Here is a 27,635-nt window from a genome sequence, read left to right on the forward strand (position 1 = left end):
AATCACAGATACTGTGTTAGTGAAATGATTTGATTATGCAAACCTGTATACTTGATGCTTCATTGCTGTTGTAATGTTGCAGGTGCAAAGTTTGGCATTATGCAGGAAGTATCAAAGCAATGCTCCTGCAGCATAAAACCCTCCTGGATTCCTGCAGGAAACTCAGGAGGAATTGTGCATGATTTATTCCTGCTGGCTTCCTTTAAAATTCTGTCTGTACAGGAAACGGTCGTTAAAAAGTTCTGCAGGGAAATGTCCATGAAACTCCCTGCAAGATTCCCGTAAGAGTTTTTTATTTTATTTTTATAGTCATGACAAAAAAAACAAAAACTGCGCATAAGGCTGTAAACTCGCTGTGTCTCTTCCTGTCAGCTCCTCTGGAGTGAATGATGAATGAATTTTGTACAGTGTTTAGGGAGAATCTGCCTTTGCACTTAACATTGGGCATTTGATCTTTTTTAACATCTATTTTGCCAGTGAACACTTCACATTTGTGTATATTTAAAAACTTCTTCATAACCAGCCGTTTGATTTTGTCATTTACCTCACGAAATGCAATTTGAACCTTTTTCCACGCCATTAAACCGGATCCGTTCCAGTTTATAACCCCACCACCACCCCTCCTCAGACTTTCCAAATAAAACGGATCCAGCTGTGTGCGTCTGTGCGCCCTCAGTGCGTCACGCCTCTGCTGCAGACAAACACACAGCAGCGACGAGGAGGAAGAAAGAGAGAAGGAAAGATGTCCGGTATCATGCTGCTGTCAGTTTCTTTCAGCTTGTGCTTGTTGTGGGCGACCGGCGGCGTGGCGCGGAGCGGGGCGCTGATCCTGCGGGACGCCCTGGAGCGAGGTCCGGTCAGCCTGAACGACATGTTCCGAGAGGTGGAGGAGTTGATGGAGGATACCCAGCACATACTGGAGGAGGCAGTGGACCAGGTCTGCGTCACATTTTATACCGTCATAGAAGGACAGTGTTGTGTATTTTAGATAAAGTAGAGAGATTATTTTAATATAAATCTCGTATATAACAGCAGTGTCAGTGTGGGTGACATCACATATTTGTTGTTTTGGTGGTCAGCTTAATTTCGCCCACTAGGTTTAGGTATGTGTTGCAACATGTCTGATGACTTTTTACAGTTCCCATCGTAGAAAATTCTCCTGTATGTTCACTAAAGAAAAGATTTGCATTATACTTTACCCAGACATCTTATTTTTGATACCAGCTGAGACGCCTGGTAGGCTGCAGTGTCTCTTTTCCCTTGAACTGGATTTCAACATGTCTAATAAGTCTGCCAATGATGAGTTGTCTGTTTCTGCTTTTGATCATTTGTGAACTTCTGGGAAGGTTTCCCTCCTGGTCATCCAAGAAATTATTAATATCAATCAGAAAATGCAGTATATCAACTGTATGTCCACAGTTACAGCTACCATGAAGATCTCCTCCATATGGAAAATGAATGTTTGAACATAATGGAGATGCCAAATGCAGTATTTTATATAAGGTTATGAATTGATTCCACATGTATCTTAACATTCTATTCAACAGATAACTACTGAGAGTGCTAAATCATCTTTGACGCCACTTGATCTGCGTGCTAACTACCACAACGAGACTAGGAAGACAGTAAAGGACGGAGACAGAAGCATTCGTGTCTTAGATAGAACTGACAAGGTAGGAGTTAACTTCTGACAGTAGGTTAAATGTGTAAATGCTCTGACACAAAAGTCCTCAGTTTTTCAGATATCAGCTTTTCTTCAGTGGAGAGAAACAGCTTTGTTTACAGAGTGATTTTGGAGAATAAGACTATTAAATAAAACAAATCAAATACCAGTATGATGGTTTTCTATTTAAGGTCTGGTAAATTGTTTTTTTGTCTGTTGTAGGAAACTAATAACAAAACAGGAGAGACTCAAATGTCACACATCCATATGGAGATCTCTGGCCAGTGGAACAGCGTGGATCATGTGAGTCTTTAGCCTTCCCTCTACAGTCTATGAATAATAAATAATTTGAGGACAATGGGACCGATATATCGTGGCCTGTAATTTTCCCAGTAATTTGGTTTCACTCCATCCTGATGCTGACATTAGACTTGCACAAAATAATCGATCAGATCTATTAGAGAGCTAGAGGGACAAGCAGCACTGTGATACTGTATGTTGGGTCTAATTTTCCAGCTATTAGCCTGTTGATTCAGGAGTCAACTGTTGACTCAGAAAGCTGCGTCTGTTTTTCAGGGAGAGACACGAATCCAACTGCCCCAGTTTTAGACCAAATGTTTCTCTTTTAGTGCGCTTGACTCTTTATCATGTTTGATGACATTCCAGTGAGCATCAGTCATATGTTTTCTTATTCCAAAACTTGTCAATCCTGAATGCTGAATTTAAACTCAGTGTTTCTCCTGTCTAACTAGTGGACATTTCCCCTCAGTTTTGTAAATTTCCACATGGTTCCTGCAAGAAGAGACAGAGAGATGGAGTGCTTTCGAAAACTGCGGCTGTATTGCCTCAACTTGTTTTATAAAGGATGAGATCATCCATCAAACAGGCCGACCATATACTTTTCATAGCTATCCAACAGGAGGCCAGTGTGGATTGAGGTCATTATTGCTGCTTGCAGCCTGTTTTGTCATTTTACTTTACAACGGTGGTCTTGATCTTTTGCTTTCCTGGCAGCTGTACAGTAAGTGGTTATGTTAATAGAGTTTACTGCTGGAAAAAATGCCAGGGAAGCAAGCAGGCCTGCAAGCCTGGCAGGATAAGGTCTGCTCTTCAAAAACGGCTCACTGTAATGTTATAGAAGTTTCACCCTCTGAGTCACACTTAACTCAAGGAAGTTACGGTATAGGTAGTAATTGGGTTGGTGGTACTTCATAGGAAATACTAGCTAACATTTGTAGGTGATTTTAAAATGAAAAGATATCTAGGCTAAATCTGGGATCTGGTTGAAATGTGAATGATTTTTAGATGTCTGTAAGTAACCAGTTGATAAAGTTGTTTCAACAGGATTTCAGTGACTAGAGGATATAGGTGATTATATGTAACTTTAACTACTTTTCCTACATTTTGTAACATAAAGCTGTTACAGCCTTTTTATTCACCTTTCAACTAAATATATCACAGCTTTAGACATCACCATCAAATCACCACATGGCGCTATTTTTACTTTGGTGATTCAAAGGTAAAAAGACATAAGGCCAATCAAGTATTTGGTATGTATTTAACCACATATTTGTTTAAAGTGAAAATGTTTTAGACATCTGTGGCAACTATTATAGCTGTTACTTAAAAGTGATTTCAGTTACCATTTCATACATTACATTCATTAAAGACAAAAAAAGTCTTGTATTTTCTGTATTTCATAATTATGACTCAGCATCTCATATGATGATCAGATCAGTGTCTCATAACCTTAAGAAAATATCCCATATCTCATAATGAATAGATCTGTATCCCATTATTGCTGTGATATTTCTATCATCTACATGGTGTGTCTCATAATTATCTGTATCTCATAAGTACATGAAAATAAGATAGTTTTGTCTTTAGATCTTTTGATCTTTTCACTTAATTAGGAGATCAAATTTGAGATCAAAATGGGATTAAAATTGAGATATTAAGTATTACAATATACAGAGAAACATAATTACAGGTAAATCTTCTTTTTTTTTCTTTGGTGAATGAAATGTACTTCTGTAAACACTACTTGATTCATTGTAACTGGGGTTTATATCCTGTGTTTTAGGCTTTGGGAGATACTGATGTAATTGACTAATCCATGACATTAATGTTTTTAGTTCAACATTGCTCAGGCATTGTAAATGGCAGGAAAAGATCAAGCACATACACCCACACACACACATACACACAAAGCGCCGTCCACCAGTCCCATTTTCTATGGATTAGTGCTGTGTTTGAAACTAATCAATGGTTAGAAATCACTAACTTGTTCACTCATTCAGAATTCTGTAATTCTCATTGGAACTGCACATTCAATAATATAATATAGCCATTAGCATTTAGTTAAAACTTGTTGTGCCCCTTCTAAACTTACACAGTTTGTTGGTATGGCTCATCTAAGCATCTGAAAATTGATGTAGTACTGTTAAAAAAATGACCATTAGTAGTTTAAGAATGTGACATGTGCACTGACTGTAAAGTTAGCAGGAACAGTCACCCTGAACAAATAATGCTGGTGTTAGCAGCTACTGTAAGGCTACTTCTAAAGCAACTTGGCCCCTCATGCTCGAAAGCTATAAATAAAGCCACACACTGTTTTCAGATAAAATGTTGTTGAAAGCACCAAATACCAGATTTTTATGTAGGCTTTCTGTGAAAAAAAGCCATAGTGTCAAAGCCCAAACTGAGATTATCCTGGTAACCATCTTGGTTTTCTCAGACATTAGAAGGCTCCCTTCAGATCAAAGACATTACAACTGTTTTCAAAGTATGTGCTCTCTATGACAACTAATGCCTACCATACACTATGAAAAGACTAAAGTCTGACACCCTCTCACATCTAAAGACAATGTGTAATAAGTAACTGAGTTTTTAGTCACAGACTAAGATTTTGCAATGACTGGGGATCTTGCAGGGTCACTTTTTGCAAGACTACAACTAGCTTCCTTTTAAGATTATTTCCCATCCTGCTTCTGGTGGAAATTTACAAGAAGAAAAACTGTTGAACAATGGAGCAGAAACAGAAGCTGCTTTTGGCCACTGCTGCCCTTGTGAGTGCAGTGGTTTGCTCTGAAAAACCAGGGATTTCAAGGGCTGCAGTAATATCTGTCTACTTTTTTTCCTTCTCCACTCTATCGAGGTACAAATGGGAGGACACGTCAAAGAGGCACTCTTGTTTCACTCCACAACTCCACCAGTTTCTCCTCCTTTTTAAGTCTTACAAGTCTTGGTTCTCCAGTCTAAGACAACCAAGACTTGTTCCTGTTCTTGCGCCTCCCTGGAGTCCCCTCCATGTTTACTATCTATCCGGTTTGCTGCTTCCTGTTTGGTGCCATTGGTCGTTGACAATGTTCATGTCATTGAACTTTTAGTTTTATGACCACCTTACACTAAACGATCAAGATGTTGGTAGCGCTCCACAACTCTAACAAAGCTATCATGATTTTATTAAGACATTGGAAATTAGTCTGCAACAGTGAAATCGATTGAAAAGTCATTTGGTGTAAAGCTGTCATAAACTGAACTTGATGTGTAAAATTGGTCAATAAAATACTTATGTTTCTATATAATTTAAAGCTAATACACTTTAAATAATGAATAAGTTAAGAACAAGTCAAGTCAAGTTCAATGAATCTTAACATGAATCAAAATTGAATCACATCTGAACTTAACATTCAGTATTTCTACAGGCTGCGCTGCTGTTAGCTAGGTTAGCTAATAGACATCCAGCAAAGATAGCAAAACAGAGTTGAGTGGCACAGTCTGTAGAAATAAATTTAAATGTTAGTTTAGACTAGGCAAAACACTTTTTCATTCAGAGTACAACATCCGTGAGATGCTAAATAATACATAAAAAATACTGTTTAAATTTCCCCCCTAAGGTTTGTGTTGGGAACACTATGTGTAGCCTGCATCGTTCAGTAACATGCACATGCTGCCACATTTGTTTACTAACACAAATAGTTTAGATTAATTTAGCCAGCACACTAGTACTGACTATTTTCCCTGCATCTACAGTTTCTGTGATGGGTTACACCCAAAACCATATCAAAACAAGCTAAATGTAGCTGGATGAAATTAAGCTAAATGTAGGCTAAAGGTAGCCAGCCAAAATATCAGCCATTGGCTCAGACCTTCAAACAGCAGAGTTCAGTATCTCTTATGACAAATCATAATAATTTATGTGGTGGTTTGTGTGAATGAACTGCATCAATGTAACATGCTACAAGTTCAAAATATGAGTTAAGCTCAGTTGGTTGATTTTACAGAAAATTGAGGGGTTAGCTTGGCCAGCTGCAATTTCACTGGAAATCACAGACGTTTGGGGTCTATTGCTCAGTGAGCAGAATATGTTACTGTTCTCTCTCCTTTTTCTGCAAAGTAATTTGTGGAAAGTATTTTTATGGAAAGTGATAGGTTGCTACTGGCCCTATGAGACTAATAAGAACTGGATTCATCTGGAATGCATTACGCTAATTGCAGGGTATTGTGGGTAGCGTGGACCCTATTTGTAGTTTCCAGTGCGTCTCTCAGGCAAATGCAACAGAAAGAAATAATGTCTCTATTTCTGCAGAGATAAATTCTTCTTTTTACATACATGCACTTTCCATCTTATTTCCAATAGAGTTTTCTGAAACTGAATGTCGAGGAGATAATGTTGACATGAGAAGGGAGTTGTCTGAAGTGGGAGTTTGTGGAAAGGATGTTTTTACTGGAAGCATTGAGATGTTCATGAGAGAAACAAGCGAGAAACTCAGCCCTCTTAACAATGAGTGAGTGTGTGCCTGTGTGTACCATGGGTGTGGTCGCTATGTGTCATCTCAGTCATAAAGTGTTAACATCAGAGACACACAGCCACACAGTGAGTATGCAGATCTTTTGAAGACAGATTCACCAGAGAACTAATAGCAAACCTAGCAGAGATACATCATCATGAGTAACTGTGTGTAATAATAAACAGAGTCTGCGGGCAGGCTCCTGATCTTGTCTTTGACTTTGACACAGACCAGTCAGCCTCAATAATACATGTTGTTTCAGGGAATTGGCTCTGTTTCTATGCTGATTCCCAAGAGGCAGCACACACAAAGATTAAAAAAACCCATCAAAATGGAGAGTTCACAATCCGGTGCTGTTTTTGGCAGACACGGTTTCCTCTCACCACTGGAAAGGAGCTGACCTAAATCTTACTTATCAAATTAGAATTCCACAAGTGGTCCAACTAAATAGTCAGATTTTTGTCAAAGGAAAAATCCACACTACAAAGTAGTAGTAGTAGCCTTAACAGATGAGAATGCAATGCAGCCACAATGCTAGTCTTACTTGATTTACAATTTCTTTGGTTTCTTTGCCATTGGCCCAAGAAATTATATCATTATATTATTAACAACCTGGGAAAGAAATCAAGTGTAAATGAGAGAAGACTATTGAGATTCAGCCCTTCTGTTCCATTTAGATGTCACTGATGTTGTCCATCAAACAGTTTCCATGGAGATGGGACAGAGGCTGGCACAAACACAACTCTAGATATCATCCAACACTAAGAACCAATTAGGTGGGGATGCAGTGGAATAGAAATACAACTGATAAAGGAAAATGTGAACCATAATTATATTTGGTTGAGTGCCTCACAGTGGTGTGGTATATTGCACTGTCATCAATGAGCTCATGTTTTAGATACACGCAATTACTTTATCTAAATCAATCAACGTCATTTTTGTTTCTACACAATAATGTCATTGAGGAAATTGATCATCTTCAGTGGCAATATTTAAATGGACACAAGTCCCCATCTTCAGCCTTGTACAACCCGCTTACTATGAATTACTGTGCATTTCAATTCTGTGCTCTGTTACTGATTATATATGTTAGCCAACTGTTACTCTCTAATCCCACAGGAGTGCATGGTGGATGAAGACTGTGGTGACCTGAAATACTGCCTGTATGAGATTGAGAACTCCAGGTGCCTGCCCTGCATACCAACAGATATGGTGGGAATTCAGTCTGTATTGTCTTTGTAGTTATTTGTTCACTTAAAGCTAGACTGAGAATATTTTTTATTTCAACGATTAATCAAATGACTGTCTGTGATGTGAAAGGTGACGAGCCCACAGAGAAATATCACCTGATTCTGCAGCTCCCCTCAGCCCTATGGACTGTTTTGAGCCTTTCAGCTCATTGTTTTGATTTTCCGACCCAAAAATTTGTTGTGTGGTTCAGTGAGTCTCACAGCTCTCATAAATAGCTGTTTTCAGCCAGAAAGCTCTGATAAACTGACCTACCTGCCCAGCACCAAATGACAAAAAGACACGGTTTGTGACTAGCTGGTGAACATAGTGGAGCATTTAGCTGCTCAAGAGACATATTTTTGTGGGACTTGGTGGAGACCAAAACTGAGCTCAAACAAGAGTGAATATTGGATTTACATTCATAAGGTGACCAGAAACATGAATGCAAATAAATGTTCCATGTCTGGTGAATGTGTAAATAGGCAACAGTTTGCTTCATAACTTCAGCTGATGTTATAATGTGTTTTTTCTTCTCCCCTCAAGTGGCTGTTCACAATAAAGTCTCAAAACAATGCAAAAAATAATAAAAACAAGTGAAGTGTGCAGTAAAGCAGCATTAATAATGTCATAGATATCTCACTGTTAAAAAGCTATACATAGTGCCTTTGATGGGAAATACAACAAAGGGATGCATGAGAGTACGGATATATGTACAGAAACACAGTAATGCAGCAACAGGCTGTGTTTTCTTTACATACCTGTTTGCTTATCCAAATGTGTGTCCCCACTCAGCCCTGCACTACGGATGAGGAGTGTTGCTCAGATCAGATGTGTGTGTGGGGCCAGTGTACAGTCAATGCCACCAAGGGAACAGAGGGAACTATCTGTCAGGGTCAGAGTGACTGCAGGCCGGACCTTTGCTGTGCCTTCCAACGAGGTGAGCTTTAACAGTGACTGACCCGTAAATGACAGACTCAACCTGTCTCACTTTATGTCATCTTTCACTTAGAGAGTATGAGCTAAAATACACATTGTAGGGGATTTTCTATTATGTCTCTATTGTCCTCCTCTCTCCACTGTTTTTCCCAGAGCTGTTATTTCCAGTGTGTAACCCCAAACCGGGGAAGGGTGAGTCCTGTCTGAACCACCCCAACCTGCTGATGGACATGCTGGCCTGGGACCTAGAGGGTCCCCGTGACCACTGCCCTTGTGCCCACGACCTCCAGTGCAAACCCCACGGGTGAGAGAAAACATGATGGTTTACATTTACTGTTCAAATTCCCCAGAAGTGAAGAAGTGTTGTAGTTGAGATTATGTAGTGTGAAGTGAGTCTTCACTTTCTAGATATGTAAGACACACCACTTGAGATAACCACCAAAGTTTATATAATTGAGCAAAAGTATTTCAGTGAATTTTGTATTTTCCTAAATTCCTTTTTTCCCCCTCTTACAGACGTGGATCTGTTTGTGGAGAGTAGTGCTGGAGATGGAGAGAGCATGAGGAAGTTATGCTAAACTGATAACCCTGTGCAGAAGCTATACAAACATCCTTACTGATCATTCACCAAAGAACATCCACCTGCCGATCAGCAGTTCATAGAAGAATAAGATGTTGCTTCAGGACAGGACTTGCACTGTGTAATTTATGCCTTACTACCAATATGTATTATATATCATAAAGGAAATAAAAGACTTGTTTTTAGTTTTGACTAAGAGCCAAGAAAAGCACTCTTTTGGTATTCACTGATTCAACATGGACACAGATGGGTTTCATTTCTTTTTTGCTGAGGGAATGATTGCAAAACACAGCAAGGAACAGAACACTAGAGGGCACACTTTTGTCTTTTCTGTGTGCCAGGAAGTGTAACTTGAGAAATAACACACACACACACACACAGACACACACACAGACACACACATACACACACACACACATGGAAATCCATGGAAATGCACAAAGAAAATATTCAGGATGAGGCTGATTCTCACATGATTGTAGTGCAAACTGATACAGATCTATGTCTCTTGCTCTCTCTCTCGCTCTCTCTCTCACACACACATACACACACACACACACACACACACACACACACACAAACACACACTCAAACGCACAACTGTGGGAAACAATGGTCTTTGACCTGCATATGAAGATATATTTAGGATTCATCTACTGTGTTTTTCCACTGAGTATCTGAAGGCGTCGCTCCGCACTTTGATGCAAAATTACATTCATTTTCTTTTAGTTTTTGCAATCTTGTTGTTTTTATCAATCTTTTCACTTTTCACAAACATGTATATTTTGATTAGGAAGGTTTGTCATTGCATTTGAAAACCTTATCATGCAAAATATCTTCAACAAAATTTCCAGCCAGGAAAACCAAAGATCCTGCATTTCCGTCAAGACTGCTCACACCCTCCTCCAGACAGCATAGTACGGAGACCTGTAGAATGGACAAGCAAGAGGAGAGACTGAAAGTATTTTACTTCTTGAAAACAAGGTAGTCTCTTCAATGATATCATTATAATATATATTTATGTTATAGAATATGATATAGTTCACTATTCTTTTTATTAAATCAAAAAGAAATCTTAAAGAAGACCAACCAGAACTTTAAAATGGGGGTTCCTGCAAGTTTATATTTAGTATCTATATATTTATATTTTTCAGTATTCATTATTCGTTAGGTTTGCTTTTGGGCCCACTGACATGTTAGTGGATCAAATACAGAGGAGGACTGATAAAGTTTAATTTTTCAGAGATAAATGCTAAAATGTAGGGTAAGTGGCACAAGTAGAGGACTGGCTGAATAATGTCAGTTGGCAATATGTATCTTATCTAAAAGTTTGCTAACATAAGTTATAGCTAATTGAGCTGCTCTTTAGCAGCAATAAAACCTCTGAGTGTATTGAATTGGTCAAGGGTGTGTTTTTATTAATTATTAATTTCTTCTTTGAGTAGTAACATATTTAGGATGATGTGGACTCAGCTTCCTACAAAAGGAACAACTTACATCAATGTCTTTCTTGAGTGTCTGTAAATGATGATTAGCTGGATAAAACCTGTGAAGCATTTTAAAGGATATTTCTTTGACTTTGTTAGTCAAAAAAAGAAAAAAAGAAAAAGAATAAAACTTATACACAATAGTCAAGCCCCTGTACAATACCTGTGGATCTCCAGTAGGTGGGTTTTACGTCACCTGAAGCAGTTTTTCTTAAAGTACCCCTCCCCTCAAAAATGTTGTTCCTTCAGTTGGATGTTTGAGCTTCACTGTGCAGAATGATGTAAGAGCAGAGTTTGACACTAGAAGGCTGTTTTCACATTCATCTACGGAAAGTGGAAAGTTTCTCTGAGCTCATTGAAAATCATCACAACTAGTTCTGAAGTCAATCCTGGTCCAGTATTCAACTTATACAAGTGTGATGTGGAAACTTGAAGCATCCAGTGCACAAACACTGAAAATGGACTTTACAGTGAAGTAGGAGACATTTTGTGTCCAGCAGCTCAACTTCTGAGATTAAATATATTTACATATTCATATATTCTGGAATTTTTAATGAAGGAAAAGGAAGAGATATAATTGTAAGGATTTTTAACAAGATATCTCATATGACTTTTGGTGGAAAAGCCATATGAGACCCGAATTATTATTCAAAGTACTTTACATATGCCTGGAGGGGATCTTTAAAACGCGAAGAATATAGTGAGGAGTGAGACCTCTTTTTTCCCCCACGCTTTCTTTATTGTACAGATGTTCATATACAGAGGCATAAACAGCTACATGCACAAAAAACAAAAAAAACAAAAAAGAAGACAAACACAAACAATTAAGATTACATTTTACAATGGCAGAGTTTGTGTTATATGCAGCATATCATATTCGCTTAATAACTTAAAGGTCTTAATAGCTTTTTTGTTTTGAACATCAGTTAAAATGGTGCTGTAGTGTTTAAATTAATAAATAAAGTGCGAGAAAGTGGTGAGGAGTGAGACCTCTCTTTTCGCTATATCGGTCCGCTGACGTCACGGCGGCTCATTTATCCGCCCAGCCTGCTGGCTTCCTGCTGAGTCTCCACTCATACGGCTGCCGCTCCGCCACACAACACCACACACCAGACTCCCAACTTCAAGAGCCCGGGAAATATCGACACTTCGGGTATGTATAGCCTTTTAATGACGTCTACTAGCCGTTTGTGCCATGTAGTTGTTGAAACGCGACGCTCGTTAGCGGTTTTTGTAAAGCGCTGGATGGTGGTGTGACAGTCTGCTCAACGTGTGACAGCGTGTAGGAAGAGATGCGCCAAGAGGAGGAGGAGGGGCGTTTCAACACTACTGTAGTGCTGCCTGCTCGAAGATATACGCAGATACAAGGACCAAGTTAGGTGTATTTACATATACTCATGTTTTTTCCCCTCGCTACCGCAGAGATATAAATGTCACAGTCACTACTGCACCCCCTCAACCTCCGTGGGGCTCCGCTGTTAAACAGGAATCTTAAATCTTACTAGTAATCTTTTTCTTTTCTCCACCCTGCAGCCGGCAGTTTGTTCAAGCACTTAAATGAGGAAGGTAGACGGCAGCACAGGAGACACTTTTAATTTAATGCTACCTCCCTTTTTCATCTATTCCCAGGCTTTGCGGTAATCACATTAAAGGCTGTCAAAGCCAAACATTAGTCGGTGTGGTTTTAAGCGTCGCCCACTGTGCAAATGGACGGTAAGTGGTGACTGTGGTAATGATGTGAGGCAGCTGTGTGTAATGAGAATCACGGGATCCGCTGCCGGTCTCTGGTTCAGTCTGCTCTGTAACGCACATCTGCCCAGCTGAAGTCCACCACATTATCACTGTGAAGATGTCTCTTGTTGCAGTAATGTGCTGGCTGGCAGTTAAGGGGACTGTAGGGAAATGGTGCAAGTGTGAATGTTTGTCGTTTGTTCAGCACTTTTTCAAAGATATTTCTCATCACTGTGAAGTAAAAGTGTGCATCTGAAAGCAGATGTGTCCGAATACATAGAATTTAAAAGTTAAATGCTTCACAAATGCACACTCACATCTCAACCACACTGGTTTAAAAGTTTTTGTGCTCTCAGGACTGGCTAGTTGTAGTCAAACAGCTACTTTCTTTCTTCTTCTTCTTTTTAAAGCAATTTTTTTTATTGATTTTCAAAAAAAAAAGAACAACTCAGTATCATATACAGAGTATTTGCGTAATTGGTCCAGGAAACCACACACAGCATTCATCTAGTCACCAGAGCACCGAAGTATTAAAAAATGATATTGTGCGTGAACAAAACAATCCCTCGGCTCAGTGAATTATCGTCATGTTAAACTGCACTTAAGTGGTCGTATGACATTCCTTATGTCTTATCTCACTCATGTAGGTGCTTTGACCTGTAATACAAGCCACTTGGAAAAAATGGTGAGTTGACAGGAAGTTGTCATTTCTTACTGGAACTGCCGCAGACGGATGTGCCCTGATCTCAGTGTTGCCGTCATCACGCTCTGACATTGTTGCCTTTGAGTCAACACATTTCATATTCTGGGTGAACATGTCTCCTGTAGGTATCAGATGGCCGTCGGCAAAGGAATAACCCGAGTAGGAGTGATGTAGACTAAGTCTTGTGTGTGTTGTTCGATGTCGAGATTGAAGTGAACGTGTTGGTGACACTTAATGCTTCTCCTTCGCTTGATTGCTCCTCAAAGACTATTTGTTGTCGAACCCTCAAGTCTTATCTGTTCTTAAACGGTTTAACCTCAACCACAGGCGCCCAATTAAATGATTATAATGCGTCTGATCAATTATTCAAAGTGAAGACGTGGCATCGGGGATCAACTTGCTACCTGTCTGACTGTAAGCTACAGCAGCTCCCACACAGACACTTGATCAAAGGTCCTGGCTGGGTCCAAGCCTAAGATTACCGAGCTCTCTGCGGTCAAGCTCCGTTTGTTAGCATGCAGAGAAGATAAGATTGTAGTTTTTCAGCTTTTTGTGGAGAGCCACATAGAAGGGCTCCAGGTTCTCTGTTCAGGGAATACTGCAGAGGGAGAGCTGCTTTTTACCTGTTGTATTTTGTCCCAGTTCTGCTTTGTTCACTGTGTACTGTGCACACAAATACAGTGACTTAAACAGGACAACAGCTCAGTGTAGAGGATTACTTTTTCAGAACAAGATCCAGATGAGAAGTTTCCACTCTTTTCTGGGTTCATGATCACATCTTGTTTGTTTTCTCAAATATGGGTACACTAGATTAGTAGAGAAGGCAGCAAGAGGAAACATGAGCCTTGGTGTATAGTACTGCCAGTACTGCCAATGAATGCAGCATTGCCTCAACGGCTCGCAGTAATTCTTGATCCCAGCATAAGGTGTTGTCACACGGCAGCTGTACAGATCTGGAGTATAGATCTGCTGAACATAAAGTACTGCAAAGCGTGTAGTCACACGCGTAGATAGACCTGTATACACATCCTTTCTGTTTGACATAAAACACAAAACTCCATTGCCCCTATTATCATGGTGATATTAAGTACATATGAATGGGTCTAATGCTTACTTCTGCAACTAAACAAATAGACGTGTGATCTCATTCTGTCAAGATTAGTGTAAAATGGTATAATTCTGCAGCACAATGTACCTGATTGCTGTCACATGTTTGCACCGACAGTGCTGGAGACACAGTGACAGCGTGTCAGTGACCATGTTGTGCAGGACAGCAGCATACTTAACACACTTTATTGAATTGAATGCTTTCACTAGGTATGGCCTACCAACATTCAACCTGTGCTCTTGATATTGAACATGTGATTATGACAGTTCAGTGGTGACATTAATATCAACAAGTATAGCCCTTTTTTAATGAAGGAAACTTGCCAAGAACAATTGTAGGAACTTAATCTAGATTTTGATCAGAAAGAAACTGACTTCTAGTTCCGGGCTGCAGGAAAAAGAAGTTCCAAGTTCCTGTTCTGGAGTTAGTACTTTCTGCTAGGCCAGAACTTAGCATTATAATATTTGTTAGCAATGGCTACATCTATTTGTATCTCCCAACTATTATGAAGAAGATACTATAAACATAATAATGAATGAAAGCAGGTGTAGCAGTTTGTGCGTAGTGGAAGAAAGGATTACAGTGCAGACTGCAGGCTGAGTCTGCATTCTTACAAACCTCCTAATGTCACTGAATGACCCACATATGACATCAGGACGAGTGTTTGCCCGAATGCACGAGAGACACTCACAGAAGATTTATTCATGAATTTATTCCAGCATGACAATAACAAAGCCACACAGGACTGGCTTTAACAACAACAACGTTCATGTTCTGTGACAAAGACCAGACTCCTTGTGCTCGTGGCAGAAAAGTGAAATTGCTGTTCACTCAACATGTTACTCGACAGAGCTTTGGCACGTTTGCAAAGGACTCAGAACCACTGCAGTGTCCAGATGTGTAGAGTTGAGACACAAGTATCAACATAAATTCGAGGGTGTAATTGCTGCCACACATCTTAACTAAATGTCAATTTAAAGAGGGTGAATGCATTAAGTTCTGTTTTATTTAGATTAAACTTCACAGTAACCTTTTCTGATGATTTATAGTCCAAAAAGTGTAATAATTTCAGCTGTAATTTATGTCCAAACTCTGTGATTGACTTGCCTCGGCTAAGTAAGTACATTTTAGTTGGTGAAATGCATTTTTAAGTTGGAAACCCCCCCAATGTAAATATGTGACCAATATGTATTATGTGTTTTAAGTGAGACATTTCACAGTTAAAAAAAATACACTTGTCAGGAACAATCAGTTAGATCATTTGTCTGCAAGAGCACTGAGTGACCTTAAACACATCTTTGGTGTTTCTGTACTGCAATTTCTTGTTTCTTATGAGTTTGAATATCTTGTATGTGGATACTGATATATAACAATTCAAATTAACTTCTCCATTTGGAAGAACTTCATTTGCAAGTTTTCTTTCATTTGGTTGCTTGTTTATCAGTCAGTTCAATCAGTGAGCTGTCGCTGTCAAATTCAAGCTACTGTTTTTACTGTTGCCAATGTGAGCAACAAAAAGTACCAAAAACCACTTCAATGTCTGGCAACGTATAATTGGAAATGACCTGTATTATAGAAATTTTAACTTACTGAGTTCTCCGCATATACAAATTGCAAAGCCACCGTTAACTGCTACCTCACTTTGAGTCAATGGCTGTTTTACATTTTAGATATTTGTTTGATTTAGCCCCTCTCGTGATACCACAGTTCAATCAGCTCAGACTACAAGACTATTGAAATCTTAACCGATGTTGAAACCGGGCCACACGCAAAAGGAGAAACTTAACAGATGTTCTTTTCTTTCATCTCAAACCTCCCCACGCTACAAGATTTGAAAATAATGGCACATCACACACTACAGGATATTAAGATTATCGTGCCAGAGGGAGCAACGCACCACCTCACGGGGGAACAGATGTAAACAAAATGGAGTCTGACATGGTGCAATAACTTGCTCTAGTGATGCTTTGCAGTGAGGTGAAAAAAAGCAGAAGCAACTAAACGAGTCTGAATGGGAAAAATGTTAGGGGAAATGCAGTCAACAGCGGTTGTGAGAACTGGAGGTGAGATTTTAACTGCCAGTGTTAATATCTGTTCTATGCTAGCTAACATTAGCCTCAAGGGCTAGAATGTTTACCGTTGCTTGGCAACACCGTCAGCTGCTCTGGGACTAACGTTGGCTTGTAAAACTTCCGTCTCCTTGTAGACTTGTCTCTCTCATTGGCTATTGTGGTCCCGCTCTGACAGTAGTGACATAACCATCCAGATTTTAACTCCTAAATATCAAACATGTTTGAAATTATCGGGGCAGCCCCGATGAGTGGTTTAAGATTGGATTAGTAAAATTGGATTAGTAAACCCCTTGTATTACCAGATAATCTGGGTTGAAGATTGATACTGACCAATGTCTCAAACCAGATTTCTCCTCCGATTGTCAGGAACTGTGAATCAGGGATAAATCGAGCCAAAACTCCTGTAGTCTGAGCCCGGCTTTAGTGTTACTGAGATGGACCAAACTAGACTTTATCCTGTCCTGTAAACTGTTTTAATTACCCCTTGGACAGTGGAATATTGTGTCTGGAGCCCTGCGTGTAGTCTTATACTGTAGGCACGTTGTCAGAGAAATACTCCCACCAGACACTTTTTTAAAAAATGTTGCCACTAATGTAGATTTCTCTTGTACATTATTATTATTATTATTATTATTATTATTATTATTATTACGTCCCTCTCTCTCATGTGAGTATTGCCCACATCCAAGCTGCCTCCTGTCAGGGTGCTGCTCAGCCACAGTCACAGCCGTGTTCTGACAGGCGTACAGCTGGAGCTGGCAACTTGGCACACGATGTGATGCAGCAAACGGTACATCTGCAGCATTGGCCAGAGCATGAGCAGGCAGAGAGAGAGTGCGTACAGCAGAGGGGCTGAGGAGTTGTTCCTCACTCGGGTCCACTGGGGGCCGCAGAGCCCACACAGCCTGTCATAGTAGCACAAAATAGTCATCTGTTAATGTCCCCTCTTTCACTCACAGTTGATGTTTTTAGTGTCATTTGATATTGTGTAGGAATAAAAGCACTGTATGTTGGCAGAATTCACTGACGGTGTGTGTTCAGATTGGCGGTAACGAGACGTGGATTGCTTTCAACATCCTGTCAGCCACGCTCTTCACACAAGTCGACAAGTTGACTAGAAATGGGAACTGAGACAAGGATCTTTTCAAGCAATAAAAAAAAGGCTTAATTGTAAGCTTAACCCCTGCCTCCCTCTAGAAAACTGGTTAACACTGGTCTCACTGTTTGCAAAGCTGAGTAACTGGTTTAACTGTAACTACATGAGTAGTCATATAGCTGAAGCTCAAGCAAGTATAATAAAAAAAGCATCATCCTTTAACATTGGTCTGCAGGCAGTTTGGGTTAGATATTTGTCATAGTTTCAAAACCTTTCTGACCTTTTTTTTTTTTTTTTAAATCCTATTTACAACGTATAATATTGATAATCCCAGATGGGTGTAAGTGTTAATTTTTGTTATTGAGTTAACTTTTTGGATTGAGTTAAAGTATTGTATTTGAATTGTACAGAGGTCTTTTGAAAGCCTATGAACTGTTGTCATGGAGATAAAAGGACTGGGAAAAGATCATTTGATTACATTTAATTGGCCACACTATGAGTTTATGGTGTGTTTTATTAGGGTTCAGCAGTGTGAAGTCTTGGCAGTACAGTTGTATTACTTTGAATAGCATTTTGAGTTGTAATGTTAAACTGTGCTTCAGTCAGTAGTGAATGTTTAGTTTAGTTATCTCTGAATAGCCCGTTATCAGCTGCACCCTGTCATTTAAAAACCAATATAATCTGACAGATAAGGCCATGACATGCACATGAGTCAACAAATCTGTGTTTCTCTCAGACATGGGTCAAAATATTTGTAGATTATCTTGCATTTTACATAATATGCCGGCGTTTTATATTTTGTTAGAGTCAACACATTTTAAATGTTTTTAGACACTTTAGGGAGCTACATACATACTGTTACAGGTGTTGGCGAGTACTAATGTGAAAAAACTTGTGTAAAGGGTATTGTGGCTCCAGATTGAGTGGTGTGAAATCAGGTAAATTTCCTCATGTGATGTCACTTGAGTCAGCATCAGTTGGGGCTGAAGACTACAAGTTTGAAAATGACAAATCTGGGGTGTGAGGTTACCAGACGTCTGTAGCCCACTCCTCATCTCTGCTCGAGACTACATTAGCTGCTACTAGCATAACACACATCACAAAACACGCATCTCTGACCAACTCATCAATGGTTGAGTTGGATTGTGGGCAATGTAGGCACAAGGTTGTGACAAGGAAGAATGTGTGTGGATGTCTATGGTTCTGCTGTAGGACTGCAACTAACAATTTTTTTTTTATTTTTTAAATCTATTAATTGTAAAAATAATTGTAAAATGAATCAATTTAATAAATAATTGTTAGTTGATTTACTGACCAAATGATTGGTCAGTAAAAACTGTGGAGAAAATGCTCATCACAACATCCTGAGTCCAAAGTGACGTCCTCAAGTGTCTTATTTTGTCCAACCAACAGCCCAGAACCCCAAAATATTAAAAATCCAAAATCACATATTTGAATTTTTGCTTGAAAAATTACTTCAACGATTATTAGATTATCGACATAGTTGCAGATTAATTTTCTGTTGATTGATTAATCGTTGCAGCTCTCTTCTGCTGCATCAGTTTTGATCATTTATAAATTGGTGACTTCACTGATTTTCCACATCCAATTCATTTTTCTCATCATGGAAAGTACTACTACTTGGCCTGTAAAAATGGTTGAATAAGTAATGATAATGGAATCTGTGGATCTGGAGAGAACTAAAGTCTTGAAAATAACCTTGGTGATGTCAGGTTTATCTTTGTTCAGAAAGCCTTCCATACAAGACACAGGCATTTATGAAGCAGGAAGAGTTTTATGAAAGATGATATCGAGTTGCACCATGGAAAATGTAGGCTCCAGTGTTTTTGGAGCTTAAACATTATTAGGGATTAAAGTGTTAGGATATCTCATCCTCTGGCTTAGAGTGTGACCATTTTTTAAAAGTAATTCTCTTGTTGGTCCCCTAACTTTATGGAAGTGAAATATAAAGTCACCAAACCCCCTTGACTTGAATATTTGTCACTTTTCCTGTTAGGTGGGATCCTGACAGAGATAAGCTGATGAATGCAAGGCCGTTTAAAAAACAACTTGCTTTGAATAAGGCAGGTCTGACAACCCTGAATTCCTTGAATATTGGAGTCTACGCAACACTACCTTCTAACCCACAATCTTGTCTTCTTTTTGCAGTGGACTGCAATTTCAATTTCCATCAATCAGGGCTGTAGTCTGCTGGTCAACTGGTCGATTAGTTGGTTGATATGCTCTCATCCAACTAAAGTCTCACTGGTGGAATAATCTCTGTATTACTTTCATAAGGAGAAAAGTGCTACATCAATAGCTTTCCAGGATTAATCCATTATTTCCTGCGGCGGGAGGGACAGTCTAATTAGATAACAGACAGACTAATCTAAATAAATAGATTATGTACGATTTCAGTCGACCAAGATTTTCTTTGGTTTACTACAGCCCTACCATCAGTTTCAGTTCATCTTCATTCTCCTCATGGTAAAAGCCTTCTGGAACAAGTAAATGCTTGAATTTGGTCTCTCAATTGTAATCCCCTCTGTTTGTTTTTTTCCCCCTGTCCTGTCTGTGCAGGTGGAGTGGTGTTGAGGAGCTCACTGAACAGCACTGCAGACATCAAGATGAACGTCCCAGAATACTATGTCGGAAAAAACGTGCTGATCACTGGAGCAACAGGCTTCATGGGCAAGGTACAGTCACTGGCAGGACCGAACCCAACAGCATGTGCTATCGAACGAGATGAGAGGGAAACTGTTTTGTAAATCCTTCAAGTGGATTCTTCTCACTCCAACATGACAGCATGAGACGCAGGCAAACCAATGACATCCTGTACTCGTTGCTGCTTTGATTATTAGAGTTGACATGTTTCTGCCCACTCGAGGCTTTTTCATCACAGCAGCTACTTATATGAAGTGCAGTATGTACACAGCTACATTTCACACAGGTCTGCTGATTAACATATTTTCACACCATGCAGTGAAGCGGAAAGAGTGAATATCACCCACATGTTGCAACAGTTTGACACTTTTACCGTTGTTGGATTGGCACCTACTACTAAACTATTGTGGGTATTATGTTGTGAGTTTCAGGCATAAGTAAGACCACGATTTCTCAGTTTACCAGCAAATACACAAATCCTTTTTTTGACGTTAAAAACTCAATTAAATGTGGCGGCGCAGCAGTTTGATTGTCATGTGTTTGAATCCGTTCAGATGTTGTGGAGGAGGAGGCATTCTGCTCTCCATTTCCACTCCAGCTGACAATAGATGGTCACAGTTATAAATGGTGTGAAGTGCCAGACATCGACTGACGTTAAACGGTCCAAAGAGGAAAAGATGATTTTTTTTTTTTTTTGTTCCTCTTACTCTGTGGTTATTAAAGGTGCTGCTGGAGAAGCTGCTGAGGTCCTGCCCAGGAGTTAAAGCTGCCTATGTGATGGTCAGGTCAAAAGCTGGCCAGAGTCCTCAGGCCCGCATCGATGACATGGTCAACTGCAAGGTAAGAAGTGGGTTCAGAGATGGGAATAGGATTAGCTATCATTAGAATCAATTCTGATACGGATTCCATTTCTGCTGATCGATTCCACTTCTTATTGATTCCCAATTTTGATTCCAAAAAAAAAAGCTCAAATGTTTAGATAACAAAAATATCTTTTATTCTTTTAAGTGTTCACTTTGACTTTTATGTTTCATTAAAATAAGTAAATTCAGACTCTCTTTAACTGAACATGCTGCTTTTGTTTTGAGTACTTTCTGTCTCATCTTTCCCTCAGTGGATGTGCACGCCGACGTGCACGTGGTTCCATTCATACTTTTGTCAGAGGTCCGCAGACACGGACATGTCACATGTTTGTACTAGTAAACAGGGTTGCAGCATGATAACTTTCCAGTGTTGTAAAATCCAGTGTGCAAATATTACAAACCGCTGTGCCGTGTTTTTCTGATCAGTCTTTAAACGCAATTATCTGTTACTTGAACCGGACTTGCTGGATCGTATTTCATTGTCTCGCTGGCATTTTAAACTACACACCCACACCAACACAGCCCCTTGTATTGTTTTACACAGGACTGTTTTCAGTCTGAATGCAGCTGAGGAGTTCCTGTATGTTGCTGAACAACAAGAAAAAGTCGAAAAAGAAAAGCAACAGCTTAATGACAACAGGAAACAGTCATTTACATACATACACGATGTGTCGCAGCTAGGTATCCCTGGCTCTACTGGAGGTGCTGGCGCTGGCTGATGACACAGTCTGATAAGGAGACTGATGCCGTGCTGCCTCAAATGTCTGGTCAGATTTGACGTGCAACCTGACTTACAGCTAATTAGCTTCCCACATGCATTGCACTTTCTCTTGTCGTTTTCTTTAATAAAGTGAAGCCACACTTTAAAGCATTTACCACGGTCCATCTTTCACTCAGTACTGTTTTGATGTTAAACATGCATGCTCATATGTAAACAAACTGGCACGCTGTTAGGTTGATTTATGATGTAGACAGGTCCTGGCAGATATGTAGCGTGTTTAGGAACCAACAAGCAGAACTGAAATAAAAATTTCTTTATGATTCCTTTTTGGAATCTGAATTTTGGAACCAGTTCTCGATGCCCAACCCTAGATGGGAAGGGGAACATAGTGCAAGAGTTACACTACAACATGCACAAACAAGCTGCACCACCTCCCCCAAGCAGGTGTTAACCATTCCTTATTAACTGTTGTCATGGTGACACAGGTATAAAGACAGGTGAGACTAATGACAGACGAGCCAGAGGATGCGTTTCTTGGATATTTTCAGAGGGAGCTGATCGCCTGTGACAAACTACATACTTTCAATTTATGATGAAACTGACACACATTTAGTCTTCTGTTGCACAGGTACTTAGACTAGATGACTGATGTGGCAGTGTTATTTATTTATTTTTTTTTAATTTATGTATATATTTTAATTTTTTTATGCTGCATTCACTTGAGACAGAATTTGCAGCTGTCACAACTTATTTGTAGCAGAACCTTTCAGGTGTTGACTTTGGCAGATTCTTCCTGGCAACATGGATGTTTTTCTTAAAAATAGACGTTTGTCTGTTTTTTATTATGTGTGATACAGCCATCCTCGCTTTCTGAAAAACTAGCAAGTTACAACTCAGCAGTTAGTTTTGATTTTACACTCAAAAGTAGAATCATAAAGGTGCGTTCAGTTGGTGCAACAGGCTGCAGACTGTAGGCCAGTCATTTCCACTCTAATATAATTAATGTGCTGTAACTTTTGACATCAGTTTGACTTCATCATTTTTTTTCCACTCAGTTGTTTGAAAGATTGCAAGATGAGCAGCCAAGCTTTGCAGAGAAGATCATTGCAGTGAACAGTGACCTCACACTGCCAGAGCTGGATCTGAGTAAAGAGGATCAGAACATCCTGGTTGAAAACATTAATATCGTCTTCCACTGTGCCGCCACCATCCGCTTCAATGAGCCCCTCAAGTGAGTTGTTGGTTTGTTTTCTGTAATCTCGATGATTTTCATGGGAATTTACACATTCTTTTCTTACCCATTTCTCTCTAATGGCACTTATAAGTTAACCATGTTTATTATAGGTGACAGTTAATGTACTGTTGTTTACCAAGTCAAAGGCCGAGTAATCAGGCTGGAGAATATTATGGGTGTTTGCTCGACTTGGCAGTAAAAACATGTAAGTGTTGACTGATCGTGCCCAAAGTGGTTTGCTGTACTCGGAGATATTTGATACCTGACACACCCCCATCAACAAATCACTTCCTCTGTAGGAAATGGATTTCTGCAGAGCTACTTAGACAGATTACTGCTCATTTAACTCTCCACCTCTTAAAGACAATTTAGAAAACTTGAAAACACATTTGTATAGTCACAGGTCTATTTTGCAGTGAGATAAACAGTCAGATTCGATGCCACACCTCCCACCTCCGTAGTTTTGTGTCCCTGTGGTTAAAACATGTTTCTGGACAGAAAAGGAGTGGGTTGACAACCATATGAAAAACAAACATGGATCTTTGGCACTCACAAAAGTGTGCAGGAGAGTAATTTTACTGTCTAGTGTGACATATTTTTCCATTCTTCAGCATGCTATCAGCACACTATTTGCCAATAATACAAGAGTTTAGCAGCCAAGCTAGCAGCTCTGTGAGGCTGCACTTAGGCAAGCAGTGATTTAAGCTAAATGCTAACATCAGTATATTGACATGTCACACCAGTAATGTTTACCATATTCACAATCTTAGCTTAGCCTGTTAGAATGCAAACATTTGTTAATTAGCACTAAACACAAAGTACACCTGAGGCTGAGGTGAATGTCATTAGTATTGGACAAATTAAGATTTAGACCTAATGATAGTGTTATATGAAAAGTCAAAAGGTAACCAAAGTCAGTAGGATTCATTCTCTGCAGACAATGAATGTCTGTACTACATGTCATGGTAATCCATCCAATAGTAGTTGAGATATTTCAGTCTGGACCAACTGACCGACAGAGACTAAAATGTTAAAACCATTTGTAGCTTTTGGACCAGTTACTGAATATGAGGGACTATTCCCTTGACAAAACTGATTTGGTTGGACACACACAACTGAATAAACCCTAAACACACTGAACTATTTTCTCACCACAATGTCACTTTATATAACATACCGCATTGCATGTACAAGTGTACATCTGTATATCTACAGCTTGTATATCTTGTATGTTGCTCATAGTAATATTTATCCTGCACACCAGCACTTTATGCTTAAACTGCACTCTGGTTAGATGCCAACTGCATTTCGGTGTTATGTACTTGTACTTGTTCAATGACAATAAAGCTGAATCTAATATTGTATAATCGACACAAGGAGACGGTTCCTTCTAAAGTGATAGCTGCATGAAAAACAAACGGAAAATATGTCTCTTCCTTTTCTCCCTCTCAGAGATGCAATGCAGCTGAATGTCCTGGCCACCCAGAAGATGGTTGCGCTGGCCCACAGGATGAAACACCTGGAGATCTTCATTCACATATCCACAGCCTACGCCAACTGCGACCGAGAGCTCATAGAGGAAATCATCTACCCTCCCCCCGTAGACTACCGCAGACTCATCGATACCTTGGAGTAAGTTGAGCTAGAGCGTTTCCAGTGAATGGCGACCGCATTCACTGCAAATGTTAACAGATGTGGGGATGAACCAGGTTTTATGTGGTTAAGGTTTTTAAACAGATTTTGTATTTCTTCAGATTGCTAAGTGCATGAAAAGCAAGCAGGAAGGTATTATCAAGATTAATGTCAGCGATACACTCAGCATGCCAGCTTAGCCATGGCAGTCTGGTAAATGGCTGCTCAGTAGGTCTAATGTTGTAGAGGCTGCCAGTCTCAGCTGCTGAGCTAGATTAGTAAAGCATTAGAAGCCCATAGAGATTAGTGGGATGATTCTGAGGGATTTTTTGTGTGTGTGTGTGTGTGTATAGTAGTGTCGAGCTTTTGAAAGAACTTGAATGAGTGTGTGCAGAGAGACAATATGCAGATGTTTCTACTTCGATTCAGTTGTGGAGTTTCACTTTCAGGGTGGTGCCCAGTGACTTTGTTTGCACATGGAGTTCAAGCCTCAACCAGCTTTGTTAACTCTGTTCAAACTATGTGTAATCATGACTTTCAAGTCTTTTACCTCTTCCATTTCTTTCCAAATACTTTGAATGCTCAGTTGAAAAATACAGAAAAATACACAGCCTGCATGTGGTTCAAATATTAGACAGTGTTTTATTCAAATGTTTTATTGGGTTTTCCATGGTTGCAATACTTTGTGGAATCTTATTAACCGGGCTGAACTGAACTGAATGGTGTATCTGAGCTTTTCCAGCTTCAGATTAACCATTACCTCATCCACCCGGTGGCCATGTGTAAGAGGAGGGCTAGATTTCCAATAATACAGATTGATGTCTTGCTAAAAGGCCACAGAATCAGCCTGGGCTCAAGAGAGATTCAAATCACTGTGCCACTTCACAAACTGCCACACTTTGTTCTGGGTGTATGACCTTGTTTCGCATGTATGAAAAGGTTTCATAAACCTTAGCCCAGAATTGTTTCATACTTGGGCGAGACCAAAATGAATGAATGCTCCTAATGTAATAGACATTTTGCTCCAAGGGTCTGACTTTGAATTTGCATCTTAAAAGTAATCCCTCTATATCATCAAGCCACAATTTCAGGCCCAGAACACAGAAATGGTGAAAAAATTTTTAATTCTCTAACTCCACAGTTCAGTGCTACATAGTTTAGTCTTTTTACATGTTCTCAGCAATTATTTTCTAACATGTATAACCTGTTTAAAAAGAAATCTCTGATTTTCCTTTACACAGACTTTAAAAGGCTCATTTGATGCTAGAGTGTTGTACAAACCTGTCCTGGCAAAATGGACATTTTTTTGCTTCAGTCAGGCCTTAAAGACTGAAATCATCGTATGGTAGATGATTTTATTCTTCATTCTGACATTAACATAAATCTCTGCTACGCCTGAGAGAACAGACACACCATTTGCTGGACTGTGATTGGTCTTTTGCGTCTGATTTTTGGGTCTGTAAAAACATGGCGGCCGTTCTGGAAGCATCAATAAATTTCTATCCAACAGAATATGCTTCAGAATAAATCTGTGAAAAGAAATAGGCCTCGCAGCTGCACAGTCATGCTTTTCATATGTACAAATGATCTTTAATGGTAGTTAAGAAGAATCAAAAGGTTAGGGAGGCTTCAAACTGCATTGCCATTTGCTGATTTACAATTCCAAAGTTGAATCTTGTAGTGAAAACTGAGCTGGAGAGACGTAGTCTAGCTGTGTGGGGTTTTTTTTAATTATAATTTTTTTTATATCGAAGAATTGAAGATCCATTTCTCTGCTCTGTATTGGGGCTCTAGGTGATTGAATAAATCTAAGATTAATTGAGTCTTTTTTAAAAAAAATGTTTTCTCTTTCTCTCAGCTGGATGGATGCCGATCTGGTGTCTGCTCTGACTCCCAAGCTGATCGGGGAGCGTCCCAACACCTACACCTACACCAAAGCTTTGGCTGAGTATCTGGTGCAGCAGGAGGCTGGAGACCTCAACGTAGCCATCATCAGACCCTCCATAGTCGGAGCCAGCTGGAAAGAACCTTTTCCAGTGAGTGCTGTTTTTAATGAATTCCTGTTGTTTTTAACCCTAAGATGGGAAGAAGAAAAACATTGTGCTGTGTACAGATTGTTCATTGTACCCCCAGCTTCACCATAGATACTGGTTAAAATGTAGCAGGAAAGAGCGACTTCAACTTATGTTCCTCTGCACTAAATAACAGATGAGGAATTTTGACTATACGTTTTAACGGGCAGAAATAAACACTCAGAACAAATTGTCCACCATGAACGAGCTAAAGATGTACATACCCCTGAAGCTGGGGGAAAAGTTGGTCATAATGGTGATCAAGAGCTTATGAAGTAAAACTAGATGATGATACAAGGGATCAATAAAAAGAAAATTAAATTTTGCCTCAACAGGTAGCACAGAAGTGGTCGTTTTTCCTGATGTGTTTTGAATATCAGCTGTGCCACTGACTGTCAAACTGTGTAGTGAAGAAAGATCTGTCCCGGCCATTTCTCAAAACACAATCCAGATTTTAGTCATTCTTCTTGCATCTCTGCTTTGAAAGTTCACAGCGTGCCAACACTGAAGCATTCAGAGCAGTTCAACAGTGAACGTGGTGGTGGTGAGAGAAGGAATGTGAGGAATGTTGAGTAAAGAACTCATTGAACACTGTATTTAGAGCTCTGCACAACTTTTGCACCTTTTGTGAGGGACATCTCACAATCTCTTTAATCTCATAATCTCTCAATATACTGATTATGTATGATCTTGAAGCATTCAGTTCCTCACAGTTAAGAAGTTATAACCAGCAAGTCTTTGGTGCCTTTTTGATATTAGATAAATTGTTTCCCATATGTTTAGTCATTTATCAGGAAATATCCATCATCTGTCAGTTGATCAGCTATTTCAACAGTAATGTGAACGTGCTTCTTTCCTCTGACTGCTGTTTCAGGGTTGGATTGATAACTTCAATGGACCTAGTGGAATATTCATTGCAGTAAGTACTGATAAACTGTTTCACAGTTACCTTCTTCCCCATTTTGTTTGCATCAGTGACACAAAGCTGCATTATGAGAGGTTATGTGCAAATACAGCATGATGATGATGATGATGATAATGATGCATATA

At 39.5% G+C, this 27,635-nt stretch overlaps 2 protein-coding genes across 3 annotated transcripts in view; both read left to right on the top strand.

Moving 5' to 3' along the window:
* Positions 1 to 623: 623 nt before the first annotated feature.
* dkk3b (dickkopf WNT signaling pathway inhibitor 3b) lies at positions 624 to 9,394 on the top strand. Its single transcript, XM_067588912.1, has 7 exons — positions 624 to 937; positions 1,548 to 1,673; positions 1,886 to 1,966; positions 7,576 to 7,668; positions 8,479 to 8,623; positions 8,776 to 8,926; positions 9,139 to 9,394. The coding sequence occupies exons 1-7, from the start codon at positions 743 to 745 to the stop codon at positions 9,161 to 9,163; spliced, it is 816 nt and encodes a 271-aa protein (XP_067445013.1). The 5' UTR covers positions 624 to 742; the 3' UTR covers positions 9,164 to 9,394.
* Positions 9,395 to 11,720: 2,326 nt separating this feature from the next.
* The window catches only part of far1 (fatty acyl CoA reductase 1), a 28,486-nt gene continuing 12,571 nt past the window's right edge, over positions 11,721 to 27,635 (top strand). For both annotated transcript variants that reach the window (XM_067588914.1, XM_067588913.1), the window contains exons 1-7: positions 11,721 to 11,842; positions 19,980 to 20,095; positions 20,787 to 20,903; positions 22,703 to 22,878; positions 24,334 to 24,513; positions 26,372 to 26,549; positions 27,460 to 27,504. In XM_067588914.1, coding sequence (XP_067445015.1) covers positions 20,027 to 20,095; positions 20,787 to 20,903; positions 22,703 to 22,878; positions 24,334 to 24,513; positions 26,372 to 26,549; positions 27,460 to 27,504 — 765 coding nt within the window. In that variant the 5' untranslated portion in view covers positions 11,721 to 11,842; positions 19,980 to 20,026. The remainder of the gene's footprint in view (positions 11,843 to 19,979; positions 20,096 to 20,786; positions 20,904 to 22,702; positions 22,879 to 24,333; positions 24,514 to 26,371; positions 26,550 to 27,459; positions 27,505 to 27,635) is intronic.

This window comes from Thunnus thynnus, chromosome 5 (genome assembly GCF_963924715.1).
Source record: "Thunnus thynnus chromosome 5, fThuThy2.1, whole genome shotgun sequence".
Taxonomy (NCBI): Eukaryota; Metazoa; Chordata; class Actinopteri; order Scombriformes; family Scombridae; genus Thunnus; species Thunnus thynnus.

Coding starts and splice junctions, on each gene's coding strand:
- dkk3b (XM_067588912.1), top strand. CDS start 743: ATGTCCGGTATCATGCTGCTGTCAGTTTCTTTCAGCTTGTGCTTGTTG. Junction 7,669..8,478: donor CCTGCATACCAACAGATATG/GTGGGAATTCAG, acceptor GTCCCCACTCAG/CCCTGCACTACGGATGAGGA. Junction 8,624..8,775: donor TTGCTGTGCCTTCCAACGAG/GTGAGCTTTAAC, acceptor TGTTTTTCCCAG/AGCTGTTATTTCCAGTGTGT.